Genomic DNA, 21,980 nt, shown 5'->3' on the forward strand with positions numbered 1-21,980 from the left:
TTCAGTTGAGCTGCCCCCGAACATTCTCTGGGCTTCGATCCACCAAGGCCTCCCATGTGTCACATGGGGAGCTGAAAAGCCCAGGGGCTCCTCTACTTCCCATGTGACTTTGGTTTATAGAAAGCGTGATTTGGCATCATCCGAAATGCACATCTGACCAATGTAAAGAACCTTGCAAGTTTCCACAACATATGCCACAGACACAAACGCCTCTGAAGAATGCTGGTGCCCAGTAGTGATTGATGACCCAGCGATGAACCTACTTGGATCTCTCACATCAGAACATGGCACAATGGGTGCCTCCGAGGCAGGTCTTGAGGGAACTCTTTAGATAGAGCCTTCCTCCTGCCCCACAGCCAACCTCCCTCCCTGATCCCCTCGCCTCCCTAAGGTTTGACCCAACTCCTTCATCACCCACCCCTTTCCCCTTTTTTCTTGACCATCCAGTTTCCATCAGACCCTCAGCGAGAAACAAAAATAATTCATGGTGCAAACTTGGGAGAAGAAGCTCACCTGGTAAAAAATAAGTCCCTTGGTACTTAAGAGGCCCTACCAAGTGCTGACTGCACGGAGGTCCCAGGAAGCTGAGTGGGGGGCAGCAGGGAATGGGGGTGTGGGGCTAACCGCCCCTCCCCTACACAGGGTACTGGTTTTCGGTGCATGCGTAGATGGTGCTTGGCTGGATTCTCCTCTGGATCCGCTCAGGCACTTTGGGGAGGATCTGGAAGGTCTGAGGCAGCAGCTCCAGACAGGCCTCAGAGAACTTCTTGATTCGCCAGCAGTAGATGATGCGGTTGAAGACGGACTTGAGGTAGCTGAGCTCTAGGACGCAGAGGCTGGTGGTGTAGAATGAGTGTCCACAGTAGAACCTCCAGCTGAACACGGGACAGCAGGCTGTAGACAGAGTGCGGCAGCCAGCACAGCGAGAAGCCCACGAAGAGGATCAGGATGGTGGTGAAGGCCTTGGTTTTGAAGCTCAGGTCCAGGCTGACCTGCTGCTGCCGCTGGAGCCACTGCAGGCCGGTGTGGGTCGGCAGCTGCAGGTCCAGGCTGTTGGACTTGTTGTGCACGTGCACGGCGTCCTTGCACACTGTGTGCAGTATGCCCAGGTAGGAGCTGAGCATCACGGCAAAGGTCGCGAAGAAGGCGGCCCCCACCAGCGTCAGCACTTAGGCGCGGCCGGCCAGCAACTCGGTGTAACCCAGCATGCATTGTGGGGCCCGCGCTGGCACCTCCACCTGCGGCCAGTCGCCCAGCGACAGGGTTGAGACACAGAAGTACAGAGCCCAGGACACGGCGGTGATCACCTTGGCCCTGTGGGGGTTCAGCCTTTCCTGATGCTGGATGATGATGAGGAAGTGGTCCACGCTGATGAGTAGGATGGCCACGCCCTCCAGGATGAAGGACCAGTAGAGCGCAGCAGAGAGACTGCAGAAGGAGTCCCCAAAGTGCCAGGAGACAGTGATAAGGGTTACGATGGTGAAGGGCATGAAGCACAAGGACAGTATGATGTACGAGAAGGCCAGCGTGGCCAGCAGCAGGGTGATGGTGGAGTGCATGGCCGGCCTCTGGTACATGATGATGCAGACCACGGTGTTGCTGAGGAACCCCACCACGATCATCAGCATCATGAGGACTGCCAGGGATATCCTGAGGGGCGCAGGTGAAGGGGGTGCCCGAGAGTCCACCGCATGGCTCCCTTTGGGCAGCAGGTATTCGTAGGTCTCAATGGACGAGCGGTTAGAGGCCATGATGGAGGAAATCCTGGAGCTGGGGCAGAAAGGAAAGGAAGGGGCCTCAGCGCTTCAGGGGCTGCTGCGTTCTTTCTGCTAGCTGCATTTTCCTCCCGGTTGTCTTGGATCTAGAGGGCGCTGCAAGGGCTGGGAGGAGCCTCCCTCTTTGGGAGCAACTGGCTGGGATTTGCGATTCATCACAGCCTCACCATCTCCGTGACAATGACTGTGTTCGCAGCTTTCTACTTGGACTCTCTCACTGGCCTGTTGCAAAGAAGCATGACAGAGAAGGGGGTTAGATCTTCCAAGCATGGGTTGAATAGAGCAGTTTTTACCTTTTACAGGTATTTTAAACATCAGAGTGGAGCTGACTCACTTATTTACCACGTGGGGAAAAGGCTTGATCTTCACAAATACGACGAGCCTTGTCATGTAACCCAGGAAACCTGATCAGACCTACCTTGTGGGGGACCAGAATTTGTAATCAACATTTACATAATCAGCATGTATTTTATAACTTGAATTACAAGCATCCTGATCCAGTGAAGCTTTGGATGAGGCAACCCCCAGTAGAGAGCCAGCTCCATGAGGGCAGGGTTTTGTCTGTGTGGTTTGCTGTGTCCCCAGCAGAAAAGATGTTCAACAGAAATTCTGTTGAATGAATAAATGGTAGTTGATGCCGCTGCTATTTGTTTAAGTGTGGAGTCACATGCAGTTTTAAGAAATAATCCAGCAAGATCCCATGTACCCTTCCCCCAATTTCCCTTAATGGTAACACTTTGGACAACTGTAGTGCTGCTAGAATGTTACTTTTGGAAACACCGATGAAAAGGAAGACACTATCCCCCCAGATAAACTCTTTTATAGGATGCTGTTGGGGCTTCCCTGGTGGCGCAGTGGTTAAGAATCCGCCTGCCAATACAGGGGACGTGGGTTTGAGCCTTGGTCCAGGAAGATCCTACATGCTGCACAGCAACGAAGCCCGTGTGCCACAACTACTGAGCCCACGTGCCACAGCTACTGAAGCCCACACGCCTAGACCCCATGCTCCTCAACAAGAGAAGCCACCACAATGAAAAGCCTGCACACCGCAATGAAGAGTAGCCCCTGTTCGCTTCAACTAGAGAAAAGCCCACGCACAGCAAGGAAGATCAAACGCAGACAAAAAAAAAAAGAAAAAAAAGTTGCTTTGTCAGCACCAGTGTCCTCATGGTAGAACAAGCTTCCAAAAATGTCTGCCACTAGTGTTTATGTCTCCAGTGGGAGTCCTAGTAGCTTCTTGCCTCTCCAAGTCGTCTCCAAGGTCAACTAATGGGTCTGACCCAGACTCCTTTCAAATTGTTTCCTCTGTGCTGGGATTCAGTACATGTGAGATTTTATTCATGCCTTTTAAAAGCAGAGTGTCTGTGTCATATAGTCCTCTGTCTCTCCCACATGCAAGCCCCACTGTCTTTTAAAGCCAAATGTTCTAGGGGCTCTTCTTCCCTGTGCAGGAACACTGGACTGGGGAGCCTGATGTGGGGTTGAGACTCACCATTCCTTGTGAAGAACCTCTGCAATTGTGATTCCTCTCATTTAAGCATTGCCTATTCAGGGGTGTGGGTCGTCTTCTCCCACACTTCTAGTTGTGGTTCCTCTTTTATATCTTTAGCTGAGGAAAATCTTTTCTGCTAGTCTTCAGCTTGTTTTCATGGATAGTTGCTTTGTAAATACTTGTAATTTTGGTGTGCATCCATTGTAAGAAGGGAACATTTTCTTTCGCTTGGATTTTCAGTTGCTTGAAAAAATAAGACAATACAATATCATTTTTTTCTATAAAAATTGAGAAAAATCAAATGCATAGATATGTTCAACTTTAGAAAAGTAGGTATTTGGTAAAAGATACTTAATAATTGGTGTATTACCCTCACACACACAGACAAACATAATTTAACTCCATATGCATAGTACATTTACTTTTCCATTCCTATTTATTTCATGTAGATCACACATTTTGTAAACTAGCATGGGTCATACCAAATGGCTCACTTTTTCTATTGCCCTATACATTTTCTGTACAAAGCATCTAACTGTTATGTTGCTTATTTAATAATTTGAAATTCAATACTGGCAAAGCCAAGAATTTATGCTGATAATAAATCAATTTCTCTGAGGGGTGTGGAGTTGGGTTCATTGCTTTCCGTTCCTGGAAGGAAACGTTTAAATACTGACAACTGTTACTTTAAACCCACCTTGATATTTCAGGGGCTTGGGTCTAACCTCCCTTTAAATGCATACAAGTTTTCAGAGAATTCAACCTAAGCATTCAAAAGGAAAGGAAAACTGGCTCAACTTTGTTCCATTTTCCTTCAGATAATGGATAGGAGAATGTGAAAGAGAAGCCATTTAGTCTTAAGTACACATTATATGGTATTTTCAAGGATGTAACAGTCCTTAGTTCTTGGGCAAAAATTCTTAAGTCTCAAGAGAAGTAAAACATTGACTTGTGAAGAGTTAGGAATTATATACACTAAAACCAAAACTTTTATTTATCTAGAAAGAAAGTTGACAAATACTATAACATAACACATGATCTTACAGATTTTGAAATTTTTAAATGTGGCATTACTATTAAATAAATCATGTGGAAAACAACTATATTGACAACAATAGCAAAAAGTTGTATTTTGTACATCCTGCTGACAGTTGATAGCATGACTAAATTGATCAAAATCTATTAATTATTTCTTTCAACCTTCAAAATCTCTCCTTGCTTAAAACTGATGAAATCACAACATCATTAATCCAAATAAGTGATTATAATTATCAAATTAATTATTCCTATACTATCAAGTTGTGGTTATTTTGATCAGTTTAAGTACTATGATCTGAAGACTGATTTCTGAATACTAAACATATATTTAGGGGCTTTTACTTTGATTTCTGGTAAAGCTTTGCATATTTGATAATAACAATGACAGATTATATTTGAATTTGAACCCAATACACAGATTTTATTGTTTCTGTATTTCAGATAGTCAAAAATCAATTACCTTGACAATAGTGCTTATTTCATATGTACAAAATATATTTTAAGATTAGACAAGGAATGTTTCTTTTTCTTCTTCTAATATTAATATTATTACTACTACTACTACTTAAGACTGGCTTGCCTCACCTATATAGAGAGTAAAAGTATAGTTTATTATAAGACCACCTGGTGTCAATATGAATGAATTGAAATTAACAGGTAGATAACCCTCTTCATTTTTAAAGAAAAGTGTTACTTCTCAAGTGTTAGTGTGATTATATTTTCTGTCTTCCAAGACTTCACAAAATGAATTGCTGCTGAAATTTCTATGACACCTGTCCTTTTCTTAAGAAGAAGAAGCCTATATCAGTCAGGACAGCTGATTTGGTTGGATCTCATTTCCACCACGGAGAGGGGGAAGCTTTTTACTGAGGAATTGTGCTGTGTTACATATAACAAAACACTTTGAGAGAGTTGCCTATACCCCATTTCTTCTCCTTCCATTCACTTTTGAACCCACTTCAATTAGGTTTTCATGCCCATTCTTCTATTTGTTCTTCTCAAAGTAACAAATAACTTGCACATTGCTAAATACATTAACCAATTCCCAGTCCTCAGTGTATTTGATCAACAGTGTGTTAATCAATCTAATTCTTTTAAAAAAAATTTTATTTTATATTGGAGTATAGTTAACTAACAATATTGTGTTAGTTTCAGGTGTACAGCAAAGTGATTCAGTTATACATATACATGTACATATTCTTTTTCAAATTATTTTCACATTTAGGTTATTACAGAGTATTTAGCAGACTTCCCTGTGCTATACAGTGGGTCCTTCCTGGTTATCTATTTTAAATATAGCAGTGTGTATATGTCAATCCCAAACTCCCAATCTATCCTTCTCCCCTACCTTTCCTCTCTGGTAACCATAAATTCATCCTCTAAGTCTGTGAGTCTGTTTGTTTTGTAAATCAGTTCATTTGTATCATTATTTTTAGATTTTGCATGTAAGTGATATCATATGATATTTGTCTTTCTGTGTCTGACTTACTTCACTTAGTATGATAATATCTAGGTCCATTCATGTTGCTGCAAATGGCATTATTTTATTCTTTTTAATGACTGAGTAATATTCCATTATATACAGGTACCACATCTTTATCCATTCCTCTGTTGATAGACATGTAGGTTGCTTCCATGTCTTGGTTATTACAAACAGTGCTGAAATGAACATTGCTGTGTGTGTATACTTTTGAACCATGTTTTTCTTGAAATATATGTCCAGGAGTGGAATTGCTGGATCATATGCTAGCTCTATTATTAGTTTTTTAAGAAATCTCCATACTGTTTTCCATAGTGGCTGTACCCATTTAATACTTTCCCACCAACAGTGTGGGAGGCTTCCCTTTTCTCCACACCCTGTCCAGAATTTACTGTTTGTAGATATTTGGTAATGGCCATTCTGACTGGTGTGTAGTGATATCTCATTGAAGTTTTGATTTGCATTTCTCTATTAGCAGTGTCGAGCATCTTTTCATTTTCTTCTTGGCCATCTGTATGTCTTTGGAGAAATGTCTATTTAGGTCTTTTGCCCATTTATTGATTGTATTGCTTGTTTATTTTATATTAAGTCACACGAGTTGTTTGTAATTTTTTGATATTAATCTCTTGTCTGTTGCTTCATTTGCAAATATTTTTTCCCATTCTGTGGGTTGTCTTTCATTTTATTTATGGTTTCCTTTGCTGTGCAAAACTTTTTGAGTTTAATTAGGTCCAATTTGTTTATTTTTCTTTTTATTTCCATTACTCTAGGAGGTGGATATAAAAGATCTTATTTCGATTTATTTCAGAGAGTGTTATGCCTATGTTTTCCACTGAGAGTTTTATACTATCTGGTCTTACATTTAGGTCTTTAATCCATTTTTAGTTTATTTTTGTGTATGGTATTAAAGAATGTTTTAATTTCATTTCTTACATGGAAATGTCCACTTTTCCGAGCTCTGCTTACTGAAAAGACTGCCTTTCCTCCATTGTCTTGTCTCCTTTGTTGTAGATTAATTGACTTTAAGCACTTGGGTTTATTTTTGGGCATTTTATCCAGTTCCATTGACCTATACTTCTGTTTTTGTGCCAGTACCATAGTATTTTGATTACTGTAACTTTGTAGTACAATCTGAAGTTAAGGAGCTTGATTTCTCCAGCTTCGTTTTTCTTTCTTAGGATTGCTTTAGATATTTAGGGTCTTTTGTGTCTTCATACAAATTTTAATTTTTTTATAGTTCTGAGAAATATGCCATTGGTAATTTGATAGATATTGCATTGAATCTGTAGATTGCCTTGGATGGTATAGTCATTTTGACAATATTTATTCTGCCAATCTAAGAACATGGTATATCAACATCTGTTTCTGCTGTCTTCAGGTTTTTTCATCAGCATATTATAGATTTTGGAGTACAGGTCTTTTGTCCCATTGGTAGGTTTATTCCCAGGTATTTTATTCTTTTTAATGTGATGGTAAATGGAATTGTTTCTTTAATTTCTCTTTCTGATCTTAGCTGTATGTTTGTCATATATGGCATTTATTATGTTGAAGTATGTTCCCTCTATGCCCACTTTCCTGAGAGCTATTATCATAAATGGGTGTTGAATTTTTGTCAAAAGATTTTTCTGCATCTATTGAGATGATCATAAGGTTTTTTATTCTTCAATTTGTTGAGGTGGTGTACCACACTGATTAATTTGTGGGTATTGAAAAATTCTTGCATCCCAGGGATAAATACCACTTGATCATGTTATATGATCCTTTACATGTATTGTTGGATCCAGATTTCTAGTATTTTGCTGAGGATTTTTGTGTTGATGTTCATCAGTGATATTGGGCTGTAATTTTCTTTTCTTGTAATATCTTTGTCTGGTTTAGGTATCAAGGAGATGGTGGCCTCATAGAATGAATTTGGGAATGTTCCTTCCTCTGAAATTTTTGGGATAGTTTCAAAGGATAGGTGTTATCTCTTCTCTAAATGTTGGTTAGAATCCACCTGTGAAAACATCTGGTCCTGGACTTTTATTTACTGGAAGTTATTTAATCACAGTTTCAATTTCAGTACTTGTGATTATTCTCTTCATATTTTTCTATTTCTTCCTGGTTCAGTCTCAGAAGTTAGTACCTTTCTAAGGATTTGTCTATTTTTTCTCAGTTGTCCATTTTGTTGGTGTATAGTTTCTGGTAGTAGTCTCTTATGATCCTTTTTATGTCTGTGGTGTCCATTGTAACTTCCTCTTTTTCATTTTTAATTTCATTGATTTGATTCCTCTCCCCCACACCTTTTTTTTTTTTTTTGATGAGTCTGGCTAAAGGTTTATCGATTTTGTTTTTCTTTTCAAAGAACCAGCTTTTAGTCTCATTGATCTTTTCTGTTGTTTGCTTTCTTTCTATTTCATTTATTTCTGCTGTGATCTTTATGATTTTTTTCCTTCTACTAACTTTGGGTTTTCTTTGTTCTTCTTTCTCTAGTTCCTTTAGGTGTGAGTTTAGATTGTTTACTTGTGATTTTTCTTGTTTCCTAAGGTAAGATTTTATTGCTATAAGTTTTTGTCTTAGTACTTCTTTTGCTGTGTCCCATAGGTTTGGATCATCATGCTTTCTTTCTCATTTGATTTCCTCTTTGATTACTTCAGTGATCCATTTGTTGTTTAGTAACATATTGTTTAGCTTCCATATGTTTGTGTTTTTTTACAGTTTTTATTTTCTTGTAGTTGATTTCTAATCTCACAGAGTTGTGGTCAGAAAAATTGCTTGATATGATTTCAATTTTGTTAAATTTGCCGAGTCTGGCTTTGTGGCCCAACATATGATTAATCCTGCAGAATGTTCCATGTGCCCTTGAGAAGAATGCATATTCTGCTGCTTTGGGATGGAATGCTCTATAACCGTCAATTAAGTCCATCTGGTCTAATGTGTCATTTAAGACCTGTGTTTCCTTATTGCTTTTCTGTCTTGAATATCTGTCCATTGATGAAAGTGGGGTGTTAAAGTCCCCCACTGTTATTGTGTTACTGTCAATTTCCCCTTTTATGTCTGTTAGCATTTGCCTCATATATTGAAGTGCTCTAACTTTGGATGCATATTCACAATCGTTATGTCTTCTTCCTGGAATCATCCCTTGATCATTATGTAGTGTATTTTTTTGTCTCTTATAACAGTCTTTATTTTAAAGTCTATTTTGTCTGATATGAGTATTGCTAGTCCTGCTTTCTTTGATTTCCATTTGCGTGGAATAAATTTTTCCATCCCTGCACTTTCAGTCTGTATCTGAAGTGGATGTCTTGTGACTGCTTATATACAGGTCTTGGTTTTGCATGCTTTCTACCAGTCTGGATCTTTTGTTTGAGCATTTAATTCATTTGCATTTAAGATACTTATCAATATGTATGTTCTTATTGCCATTTTGTTAATTGTTTCAGATTTGCTTTGTAGTTTTTTTTTTTTTTCTTCCTCTTCTGTTCTCTTATCTTGTGATTTGGTGACTAACTTGTGTTTGAATTTCTTTTTTTTTTTAAATTTGTTTTATTTTTTATTTTATTTTATTTATTTATTTTTTTTGAGGTATGCAGGCCTCTCACTGTTGTGGCCTCTCCTGTTGTGGAGCACAGGATCTGGATGTGCAGGCTCAGCGGCCATGGCTCACGGGCCCAGCTGCTCTGCGACATGTGAGATCTTCCCGGATTGGGGCACAAACCCGTGTCCCCTGCATCGGCAGGCGGACTCTCAACAACTGTGCCACCAGGGAAGCCCTAATTTGTTTTATTTTATTTTTTGGATGTGCCAAAAGGCTTGCAGGATCTTAGTTCCCTGACCAGGGATTGTACCCGGACCCACGGCAGAGAAAGCACCAAGTTGTAATCACTGGACCACCAGAGAATTCTTGTTTGGATTTCTTTCTTTTTTTTTTTTTTTAATGTGTGTATCTATTGTAGATTTGAGTTTGCTGTTAGCATGAGGTTTTAATATATTAGTCTATATATAAATAAGATTGTTTTAAGTTGCTGGTCTTTTAAACTCGAATCCATTTCCAATATCCTGCTTTTATGCTCTCTTCTTCTCACAGTTCTTAGTTTTGATATCATATTTTGTGCAGATGATTTACAGCATATTTGCCTTTACTGGTGAGCTTTTCCATTTGTAGTTTCTTATTTCTAGTTGTGGCCTTTTTTTCTACCTAGAGAAGTACCTTTAGCATTTGTTGCAAAGTTGGTCTGGTGGTGCTGAATTCTCTTAGCTTTTGATTGATTGTAAAACTTTTGATTTCTCTCTAAAATCTGAATGAGAACCTTGCTGGGTAGAGTATTCTAGGTTGTAGGTTTTTCCATTTCATCACTTTAAATATATCATTCCACTCCCTTTCGGCCTGCAGAATTTCTGCTGAGAAATCAGCTGAAAACCTTATGGAAATTCCCTTGAATGTTATTTGTTGCTTTTCCCTTGTTGCTTTTAATACATTTTTCTTTGTCATTAATTTTTGTCAATTTGATTACTATCTGTCTCCATAGAATAGAATAGAATAGAATAGAATAGAATAGAATAGAATAGAATAGAATAGAATAGAATATGAATGCTGCTGCATTTAATGTTGTCCCTGAGGTCTTTGATACTGTCCTCATTTCCGTTCATTCTTTTTTTTAAATTCTGTTCCACGTCAGTAATTTACAACATTCTGTCTTCCAGCTCACTTATCCATTCTTCTGCCTCATTTATTCTGCTATTGATTCATTCTAGTGCATTTTTCATTTCAGTTATTGTATTGTTCATCTCTGTTTGTTCTTTAGTTCTTCTAGGTCCTTGTTAAACATTTTTTGTATATCTCAACCTGTGTCTCCATTCTTTTTCTGAGATCTTGGATCATCTTTACTATCATTATTCTGAATTCTTTTTCAGGTAGATTGCATATCTCCACTTCACTTAGTTGTTCTTCTGGGGTTTTATCTTGTTCCTTCATCTGGGACATATTCCTCTCCTGTCTCATTTTTGCTAACTTTTTATGATTGCATTTTCTGTTTGCAGGCTGCAGTGTTGTAGTTCTTCTTGCTTCTGTTGTCTTCCCCAGTGGATGAGGCTGTCTAAGAGGCTTGTGCAGGCTTCCTAGTGGGAGCAACTGGTTCCTGTCCCCTGGTGGGTGGGAGTATGTCTTTTTCTTTTGGGCAGGGTCATGTTGGGGCATGTATTTATGAGGCAGCTTGTTTTCAGGAAGACTTTAAGAAGCCTGCCTGCTGTGTTCCCTCCCTGTTCATATTTTGGCCTGAGGCATACCAGCACTGGAGCCTACAGGCTGTTGGGTGGGGCCAGGTTTTAGTGAGAAAATGGCAGCCTCCAAGAGGGCTCAAGCCAATGAGTACTCCCCAGAACTAATATAACCTGTGTCTTTGTTTCCACTGTGAAGCACAGCCATCCCCTGCTTCCATGGGAGACCCTCCAATACTGACAGGTAAGTCTGGCCCAGTCTTTTGAGGTCACCACTTTTTCCCCATTGGTCCTGGTATGCTTGTGAGACTATGTGCATCCTCTGAGAGTGGAGTTTCTGTTTCTCCCAGTCCTGTGGAATTACTGTGATCAAACACTGCTGGCCTTCAAAACCAGGTTCTCTGGGGGCTCCTCCTCCCCTTGCCCAACACTGAGGTTGGGGTGCCTGATGTGGGTCTCAGAACTTTCACTCCTGTGGAAGAACTTCTGTGGTATAATTATTTTCCATTTTGTGGGTTGTCCACCTGGCATGTATGGGATTTGATTTTATGGTGATTGTGCCCCTCTAATAGTCTTATTGTGGATTCTTTGTTTTTGGATGTAGGATATCTTTTTTTGGTAGGTTCCAGCATTTTTTTGTCGATGGCTGTTCAGCAGTTAGTTGCAATTTTGGAGTTTCCATAAGATGAGGTGAGCTCATGTTCTTCTACTCTGTCATCTTCAATCTTTAATTCTTGAAGCATTTATTTTACTTGACATCCAGGATACCAATCTGTGTTCTCCTACATTATTGACAATATTATTGCAGATTCTCTTCCTGATTTATCCAGACCTCTAAATCAGGAGTGCACAAAGCATCAGACTTCTATGCTTTTTTTTCTATGCTTTCCTTCTATGCTTTCACTTTCTTGTTGATCTAATACAGACTTGTCTTTAACTAGTGTCTTTAGACTGATGATGTCCACATTTACACACCAACAATCCCTATGGTAGATTAAATTATTATTCCCATCTTCTCTAGATGAGAATTAAATATCTCCCCTCCAAAAATGTCAGATTTAACAATGTGACTTAATTTGGTCAATAAAGTGAGAATGGAAATTATATTGTTCACCTGTAGGAGAAGATTTATGAGCCAAGGTATGATTCATCATGTTGCCTTTTCTTTCTGCTGTGGACTGGTAAAGTGTTAACATATCTATTTTGTCGGACCAGGTCTCAGAATCAAGGTAACTTGGAGCAACTCCTCAGCAGCCCCAAGGTAACCATGTAGCATGAGTGGAAAAAATGTTTCCTGTAGGCCATCAACATTTGGGTGTCATTTGTTACTGTTGCATAATGAAGTACTTTGTCTGATACAAACCCGTCTTTTTCCTCAGATCTCATATACTTACTCTTTATTGAACTCCTGTATGCTGATATTTAACATGTCATAAATAAACTGATCATTTCCCTCCAAATATTTTCCTCCTACAGTTGTCTTTATCTCACCAAATTGCAATTCTATCCCTTCTGCTGATCAGACATTGACTTCTCTCTTATCTCACAGTCCCTAATCAATCCATGACAGGTCCTGCAAACTTCAAAATTAGCTGTAGTTATATCTATAAATATATGACTGCTTTTAACCATTTCCCCTCTAAAACATTTAACCATCATCTTTCATTTGAACCAACTGCAATAACCTCCTAAACAGTCTCTCTGTCTCTACTTTGGCTTTTTATATTCTATTATTTCTACTGTAGCCTGAGTGATTAAATTTTTTGGTCAAATATCTCCACTGGCTTTCCATTTCACTCAGATAAAGAAATATTTTTACCATTGCCTAGAGCACCCTTATAATCTACTCTCTGAAGTTACCTTCTCCCACTCTCTTCCCTCCTCACTTTATTTCAGTCACATGAGCCTCCTTGTGGTTCTTCAAACATACTAAACACAGTCTTTCCTCAGGGCCTTTACATTGCTGCTCCTTATGTCTTGTATTTTTTCCCCGATACCATGAAGGTTAAGTCTCTTACTGTCCTCACATCTTTTCTTGAAATATCACTGAATTCATGAGGCCATCCTCCATGATTGTATATAAATCTCAACACTGACTATCCCAAGCTGCTCCTCAACTCTTCTAAATACATTTTTCATAATTTTTCTCCAAGGTACATAACATCATATGACATATTACACATATGCTAGTTTATTGCCTCCCCCACATAAATATAAGCTGTATTACAGCCAAGATTTTATCAATTTTCTTCACAGCTGTATCTTTTGTACCCAGATCAGAGTCTGTCATATAGTATGTGCTCAATAATACAAAGAGAACTGAAAGGTCCTGGCTCTCCCTTTACCTTTGTGACCTTGGACAAGTTAATGACCTCTGTGCCTTAGATTTTTTTAAGTATCTGAGACCAATTTGAACCTATCTCATATGGTTTGTGTGAGGATTTTAAAAGAGAAAATATAGATATAGCACTTAGAGCAATGTCTGGCACATAGTAAGTAATCATCAACATTAGCAAAAAAAAAAAAAAGGAGGTGATGTATAACTTATTATACAAACTGGGAGTATATTCTATACCAGAAACACATGGTTTCAAATCCTTACTCTGTTATTGAAAGCTGGGTTTACCAACATAAACCTCACCTTCTATGCTTCATTGTTCTTATCTATAAGTTGATGATAACAGAATTTATAAAATTAGAAATAATGTATATGTAATGTCCAGACTGTGTCTTAATTATAGTAGCCATACATATAGTTACCATTATAATGGAAACAATTTATTGAGTGATTGATCTGTACCAGGAAATGAGTACTTGGACAATCTTATAATGTAGCCATTAGTATTTTCTCACTTTTCCAAATAAAGAAATTAAGTTGTTGAGAGTTTTGGGAACTTTATCAGAACTTATAGCTAATAAGTGGAGGGGCTGGAATTTGAACCCAATTTTTGTTCTTGAACTCTAGTCTACCCTTCTTTATTTATATATTGACTTACTAATTAATAAAATAAGTGTTAATCCTCAAAGAATTTAATACCTATCTTGTAAGCTAGTGGTTCACATATAAATATAGTAGAGTAGACACTGATACAGGATGTAAGTAAGAACTGGAGCCAATATTAAAAGCTTCTTGTGAAACATTTGAAATTATTACACCCTGAATATTATTAACCGTAGGAATTCACATCAAAGAGGGAGAAATGAAGGAAGTTTTCAAGAGGAAAAATAACTTTACCTGTGTGTTGACATAAGTAAGACTGAGGAGGACTCTATTCTGATTGGTCAATAACATCACATTTTATTATTTCTGAATTTTCCACCCCCCTCTGTAGAAGGATGGTTCTCTGAGGCTTCTTTAGCTACTTGAGAAGCATAGTTGTACTTTAGGTTTGGTCTTGTTATATGTCTGTTCCAGAAAAGAGGCCAAGAATGTTCTCCTGGGAAGATTTGTAATAATAAATATGAAAAGATAAGCAGTTTGTCTTACTTCTTAGGCTTATAAAAAGTCTAATAACTTATTTAAAAAGTTTAGTTTTCATAAACAAGGAAAAAAAGGAAATAATAATTAGGAAAATAACAATTATCTCACTTAATCCTCAGAAAGCTATTTAAGGTAAATGACACTATTGCTATTTTATACATGAAAGAACTGATGTTTAGAGAAACAAATAAGTTGTTCAAAGTCATGTAGCTTTGACAAATACTGAGTGTCACAGTAGTGTAGGCCTCTGAACAAGCACTCTTTTCTCCTCTTAGACTCTTCATTATACTAAATATACCTTAATGAGATTGAGGAGGGGGAATGAAATGTAGAGCAAACATTTCCAAGTTTTAGCTCTTAAAGTTTAGCTGCCATTTTAACTCATCTCTTTAAAACCTATATTAACTTTAAACTCTGAAGCTCTGTTAGAAAAGAAAAAAAAGATTCATAACATATTTCAACACTTTGGAAAATTTACAGTGAAAAGTTTCAGAAACTTAAAAAAGATTTGAGACCAGTGAGATCTATATCTGTATCTATATCCATATCAATATTCATACCTATGTCTGTATCTACAACTGTATCTATCAATTCACCAATGAATCTATTGACCAGTCTCTATCAGATAAGAGGATTCTTCCAATATATCACTATGCATTTTTTCCGATGTTGAAATAAATGACTATGTGCTTACCACCATACCTTTAAAAACTAGAAACTATGATCCATATCTGGTGCACGCAGTTTTCCTAGAGCATAGAATACTTTTTACTGTGTAGATTAAATGTAAAATGAGGCTCAATGAAAGGCAGAAAATCAGAGATGAACATTCAGCTATTGGCAAATATTGTTGCTCTCTTTCCTGATAAAACCTGCAAAATGTTTTGTAGGGAGGTTGCTTGGGCTCTTTGGGTAGAGGGTTTCCCCAGAGTGTTGAAAAAGAGATAATGAAGAAAGGAAATGCCAAACTACAATCAGAGAAAAGAAAAGACTTTCTCATGCAGGTGAAACTAGCTCCGTACAATGTACCTGCAAGTTAATAAAGTGATGCTCCATGTTCACACTTTTGCTCTCTTTTTCCTGGAGGGTTGCAGAAAAAAGTCTTCCCTAACTACACAGACGTATCATGGCATAAGTTTGGTCCAAAGACAGTATTGTCAGATTTCTCTCAGCAATCTGAGCCTGAATCATATTCTCACTGTCTGTTTGAATTTGTGTTCCAAAAGAGCAAGTTGTCATTGCCTGCCAGAAGCAAGCCTGGCCTGTCTGCCTCTGTTGTTTCCTAGTATGGTTAAGACACTCTGCTAAATGCTGTTTTCAGTCAGTCTGAATGTATGTTTTCAGTTTTAGCTGCAACCCTTACACTTCTGTCCCTAAATTTTTCCATTATGTGTTCAAATACTAAGTGCTGCCCCAGTCTATACCATGTCATACATTCTTTTTAAAGATTCTTCTTGGAGACCTCATACTTGTTAGTCTTATGTAACATGCTGAGAATTTTTTCAGAGAAATAAATTGAGTTAAATCCTGGCTTAGTGTAGTTTAAGGCAGGCCCAAAGTCTGGAGTAAATCATACTACATATATATATATATATATATATATATATATATATATATATATATGTATATATATGTATATATTTAAATACATCTTTTTCTCTCTTTTTTCACAATGTTATATAGAATATGGATGCTTGGTTATTTCATCTGGAGGCACAGCTCTTGTCAGGTCACGGTCCTACTCAGGAGCCTCAGTGGCTCTACATTGCCTACTGAAAAGAGAAATACTATGTCATGTAGTCGAAGGCATGCTAAGGACTTTAGACAACTCATTTAATCCTCATACACTTGCTACTCTATTTTACCAATGGGATGGATTTTACCTGAGCTTTAAGTAGATGGACCACAAGCTCAGCTTTCTGGTGCCCTTTGCAGCATCAATGTTATATCTCTCTGCTCCTTCATGGACTCTCCCTTCTAGCCAAAACAATCCTCCATTGACTTTATATTTTTCATATAACTGAGCTTTGGCTTATATGGTTCCTCCCCCCGTCCCAAGCAATATCCTTCTTTTACTGCCCATTCAGATCCTGCAATCCTAGCACCTCCCATTTTGTCCAGGTAGCTTTCTCTTATTCCTCTACTACTTACTATGGTCCTTCTCCAAGCATGCTATGATAACGTTTTCTTCTGAATGATCAAAATAACCTATGTGAAATTCTTCAACACACTTTCTACCTGCGTATTTTATCATATGCATTTTACTTCTTTCTATAATACTCTAAGATCCTATGAAAATGGAAGCTTCCATAATTTCTTATGCCATGATTTTATTAAAGGATTAATACGTCAAAGGCTCTAATATCCAGGTTTTTTTAATGTGAAAATTTAAAAGTCTAAATTTTACTCTAACTCCTATTTTTAGTTAAATTTGTATCTTTCTTTTTTTGCTCTGAACATTCATTTATATTGCTTAACTTGAATTTAGCTTATAAATGAGATGGAACCTCAGCGTTAAAGAAGATCGAAGGAAGAGGTGAAGATGAAGAACAGCAACAACAAAGAAGGGATGAAGATAAAATAGTGTGTTTTGAGTATATAGTGACATTACAGAAACGGTAGTCTCATTAGTTTATCTGCTTTGCTTATAATAAAACTAGTAGTGCCATTTTTTAAATAATCAGAATTTCTTCAACCCCAAACACTCATAGGAAAAGTGAAAATAGTTGCTTAGACAAATACAATTGACTAGTCTAAGTAAATGTACGTATATGTCATACAGAAGTATGAGATCAAAATTCGTATCAAATTTTTATAGATGAAGAAGCTGAGGTTGAGAGGATTTTTACTTGCCTAGTGTCATATAGCATCTAGAAGACAAAGCCAAAATAACAAGACTTCTTTATCTTGAAATCTCATGCAACATAGCTTGGCTTCACAGACTTTAGTAGACCTGGATGGGGCTACCAAATCCTATATCGTTGAGTCTATCTGATTTGCATCAATCATCCTAATGCACTAAACCCTACTACTTGCTGCTTTCAGCATATCCTACAAGTATAGTGCTCCCAAGTTGTTTTGGACACCTTTGCAAGCACCACCACTCCAAATTCACACCATGGCATTGAGAAAGGAATGCTCTCCTTCCCAAGAAGTTTTGCATTTTGAAAGGCTAGATCCATGTTAGAATGAATATTAGCATTGGTCAAATGATTTTATAGAACTAGAAGACTTCTTGGGAAATTTTAATCTAGAATGAGCATTGATGGTACAAAACAGAACTCTTAAGAGTATCCTTAGACATTCTTTCAGACAAATCAAAATAATGGTGTCACTATTTAAAACATACTTACTCAACTATGTATGAGTACCCTGCCTTTGATTTTAGATATTTTGAAGCAAGAAAATTTGAAAAATTGATGTTAATAAAAGCTTTCATACCTTTCATTGGACACAGTTTAAATATAACCTATATCCTCAATGTAGTGAACTTGAATGTGATAGTTGCTTAAATTCCAGAATAAGAGATGTTCTTTCAGTTTGCTGGTAAAGTAAATTACTGCAAACTTTAGTTTGTTCAGATTGTAAAGAGAACATGCAAATGTCTTATAAAGGATTAACTTATTTTTACTCAATTGTTCATACACGTAGGGTTTTTGGCACAGTTCATGTAATGAAAAATAATAGTTCTTATTGTTGCCAGCACTGTAATAATTAAATACTTTTTTCTGCATAAAAATGGAACACTTTGAAATCAGTGTGAAGACTAGGGTAAGATAAATCTCAGATAAAATGTCAGTTTAGAAAAATGATGAGCTCTTTTATAAAATATCTAACACTTGAAGAATAGTTGACCATTAAATTATCACTTTAATTTGGTATTAATTGTGCTCTATGAAATTTTCTACTTCTGTCGTTCACACAAACCTGTTTGATTGATTTACTGAATATGGATATTTGTTTTTATTTCCCATCTTCAGTCTGATTTTTGTAGCTATTATATTTTAAATTATTGTTAGAAAAGGTAAAGCATAACCAGGAAATGTGCTGGGCTAATTCCTTGAATATCAACACACGAGACATGTTTCTTGACATGCATTTGTATGTTATACCAATATTTGAACATTTACTATTTGAAAATCATGGTTATATTTGGTGAGGACCAAAATATTTAAAAAATAAATAATGTCCCAATGGCTTGTCAGATTAGTTTCTTATTTACTCCTAAATGCTTCATATTTCTATTTGCAAACATAAATGGTATTTTTCAATTCCAATTTCCATTTCTTCAGTGTTCAGATATAGAAACACAGTTGAATTTTGTATATTGACTTCATATACTGTGACATTACTAAAGGCATTTATTAGTTCTACTTGCTTTCTTGTATATATGTTAGGATTTCCTTCATAAACAATCATGGTATTTGTGATTAAAGAGAATTTACTTCCTCCTCCCTAATCTGTAGGCCTTTAATTTCCTTTATTAGCCATTTTATTTATTTATTACATTGACTAGATCTTCTATTTCAAAGTAGAATAAAAATGGTGTGAGCAGACATAATGTTTTCAGTCTTGGGGGTAGCATTCAGCCTTTAACAATTAATTATGACATTACCTGTAAATTTTTCATACATGCCTTTGATTAGGTTGAGGGAGTTCCCATATATTTCTCATTTGCCAATAGAGTTTTTTTTCTTTTAATCATGAATGGGTATGAATTTTGCCAACTTATCTTTTACATCTATTGAAATAAATATTTTATTTTCCTTTTCAGTTCACTAATTTGGTGAATTACATTGCTCAGTTTTCAAATGTTAAGTCAACCATACATCCTGGGATGAACCACACTTGGTAATTGTCCTTATTCTTTGTATACATTGCTGTATTCAATTTTCTAAAATTTTGTTGAGGATGTTTACATTTAAGCTTAATGAGGGATTTTGGTGCCTAGATTTTTCCTCGTAATGTCTTTGGATTTTGTATCAAGATATTTCTGACCACATACAATAAGTTGGGAAGACCATCTTCTGGAGAATTTGTATAAAATTGATATGGTTTCTTCCATAAGTGTTTGGCAGAATCCACGGTGAACTCATCTCAGCCTAGAATTTTCACTGGGGAAATAATTTTAAACTTAGATCAAATTTGTCTAATAGCTAAAATGATATTAAAGTTATATATTTTTTCTTGTGTGGGCTTTGAAAATTTGTATCTTGCAAGTACATATTTGTGCATATGACCTTCACTGTTGCCTTATTAACATATAATTGTTTATAATATTTTATATTAATACTTTGTTCCTTGTAGGATCTTTAGTGATTGTTCCTTCTCTAATTTGTAGCATTTCTCTTCATGTCCTTGTCAGTATGATTAGAGTTTATAAAGTTTCATACTCTTTTCAAAGAACCAGTTTATGATTTCACTGGTTTTCTCTACTGTTACTGCTTTTATTTCATTCTTTGAGTCTTTTAAAAATTGTAATATTTTTCTTTCTGATTACTTTGTGTTGAAATTAGTTTTTACTCCCTAGTTTCTTAAGGTAGAAGAAATGATCACTAGTATGAGACCTTTCTTCTTTTCCAAAATATTTAAAATTATAATTTTTCCACTGCTTAACTGCATCTCACAAATATTGATATGTTGTATTTTGATTTTCATTTTATTAAGAATATTTTTAATTTTACTTATAATTTTTTCTTTAATTCATGGACTATCTTTAATCCATGTTGTGTTTATTAATTTTCAAATATTTGGGGATGTTCCAGATTTTATCTTTTTTCTTTTAGTATAATTTTACTTGATCAGAGAATATATTTTGTACACGTTCTATCCATTTAAATTTATTAAGATTTGCTTTGTGGATCAGAATGTGGTCTATCTTGGTGAATATTCCACATTACTTGAAAAGAACGTATGTTTAATGTGGTTTTTAGGGGGAGAGTTCTCTAAATGTAAACATGTACAAGTTGGTTGATAGTATTGTTCAGGTTTTTTATATGCTTTCTGATTTTTGTCTACTTGTGTAACAATTATTGAGAAAGAAGTGTTCAAATCTCCAGTGATATTTATAGATTTGACTAATACTCATCTTATGAAATTTTGCTTCATAATATTTTGAAACTCTGTTTTTGGATCAATACACAGTTAGGGTTATGTTTTCTTGATAAATTGACTCCTTTATCTTTATGAAGTTTCCCTCTTTGTCGTTGATGATATCTCTTGTTCTGTGATCAACTTTTTCTAATATTACCATAATCATTCCAGTTTTTTAAAAAAAGTTTGCTTTCATAGTATTAAGGGGGCTCAGGGAAGGGTGTTCCCAAATATGACAAAGTGGCACATTGATTATTTTGTATTAAAGTTACTTGAGAAACAGCCAGTGCAAAAAAGGATACTCTGACCCTCCTCTTGGTCCCCCTGAAAGCAGAAAATAAATTTTCCATGTGAAAGGTACCCTCCCTGCATCAAGAGGTAGAAAGACATCTTTATGACCAGAGACACAGTATTCAGTGCAGAGAAGGCTGTGTAAACAAAGTCTGCCTAGTTTTTCTTTTACTAATTACTACCCAAACCTAAGTTTCTTGTCTTGTCAGTTCTTTACACATTTGTTGCTTCTTTGTCTAAAAGATATATAAACAGCTTGCTTTGGTCACTTGAGTTTTATATGAGTGAGACCTCTGTGCAAATTAAATTAAATGTGTTATTTTTCCTGTTAATCTGCCTTGTGTCAATTTAATTATTAGATCACCAAAAGAACCAAGAAGGGTAAAGAGAAAATTTCCTCTCCCTGACAATATTTTTTTAATCCTTTTATTTTTAATTTCTCTGTATCTTTATATTTAAAGTAGATTTCTTATAGACAGCATATAGTAAGGTCTTGCTTTTTTATACAATCTGGCAATCTGTACATTTTAATTGGAATATTTAGAGAATTTATACCTAACATAATTATAGATAGGCTGGGTTTTAAACTTACTGTCTTTAAATTTGTTTCTATTTGTCACCACCTGTTCCTTTTTATCTTTTCTTCCTATATTCTTATAAATTGTATATTTTTTATGATTTCATACCATCTTCTAAAGTGTCTTAAGAACTATACCTCTTTTTTTGTTAGCAGTTGCTTCAGGTTTTTACAGTAGTCATCTTTAACTTATCACAACATATCTTCAAATCTTATAACACTTTATATATAATACAAATACCTTATCAGAGTGTATTTCAACTTCCCTCACCATTCTTTATGCTACAGTGATCATAAATTTTGCTTCTGCTTATGTTAGAAACTCCAAAATATATTGCTATTATACTTGCATGATATACTCAATTAAAGAGATAATAATTTTAAAATATTTGCCCATATATTTACCATTTCCAGCACTCCTCATTTCTTTGCACAAAGCTAAATTACCTTCTAGTATTATTTTTCTTTTGCCTGAAGAACTCTCTTCAACACTTTTTTTAGTGCAAGTTTGTTGATGATGAATTCTCTCCAATTTGTCTATCAGAAATGCCTTTATT

At 36.3% G+C, this 21,980-nt stretch overlaps 1 protein-coding gene across 1 annotated transcript; it reads right to left on the reverse strand.

Moving 5' to 3' along the window:
- Nucleotides 1-634: 634 nt before the first annotated feature.
- On the reverse strand, nucleotides 635-1,751 carry LOC116758772 (probable G-protein coupled receptor 45). Its single transcript, XM_032641931.1, is given in 2 exon segments — nucleotides 635-883; nucleotides 885-1,751. Coding segments are annotated over 2 exon segments (1,116 nt in total).
- Between the last annotated feature and the right edge of the window lie 20,229 nt (nucleotides 1,752-21,980).

The sequence above is a fragment of the Phocoena sinus genome, chromosome 8 (assembly GCF_008692025.1).
Source record: "Phocoena sinus isolate mPhoSin1 chromosome 8, mPhoSin1.pri, whole genome shotgun sequence".
Classification (NCBI taxonomy): Eukaryota; Metazoa; Chordata; class Mammalia; order Artiodactyla; family Phocoenidae; genus Phocoena; species Phocoena sinus.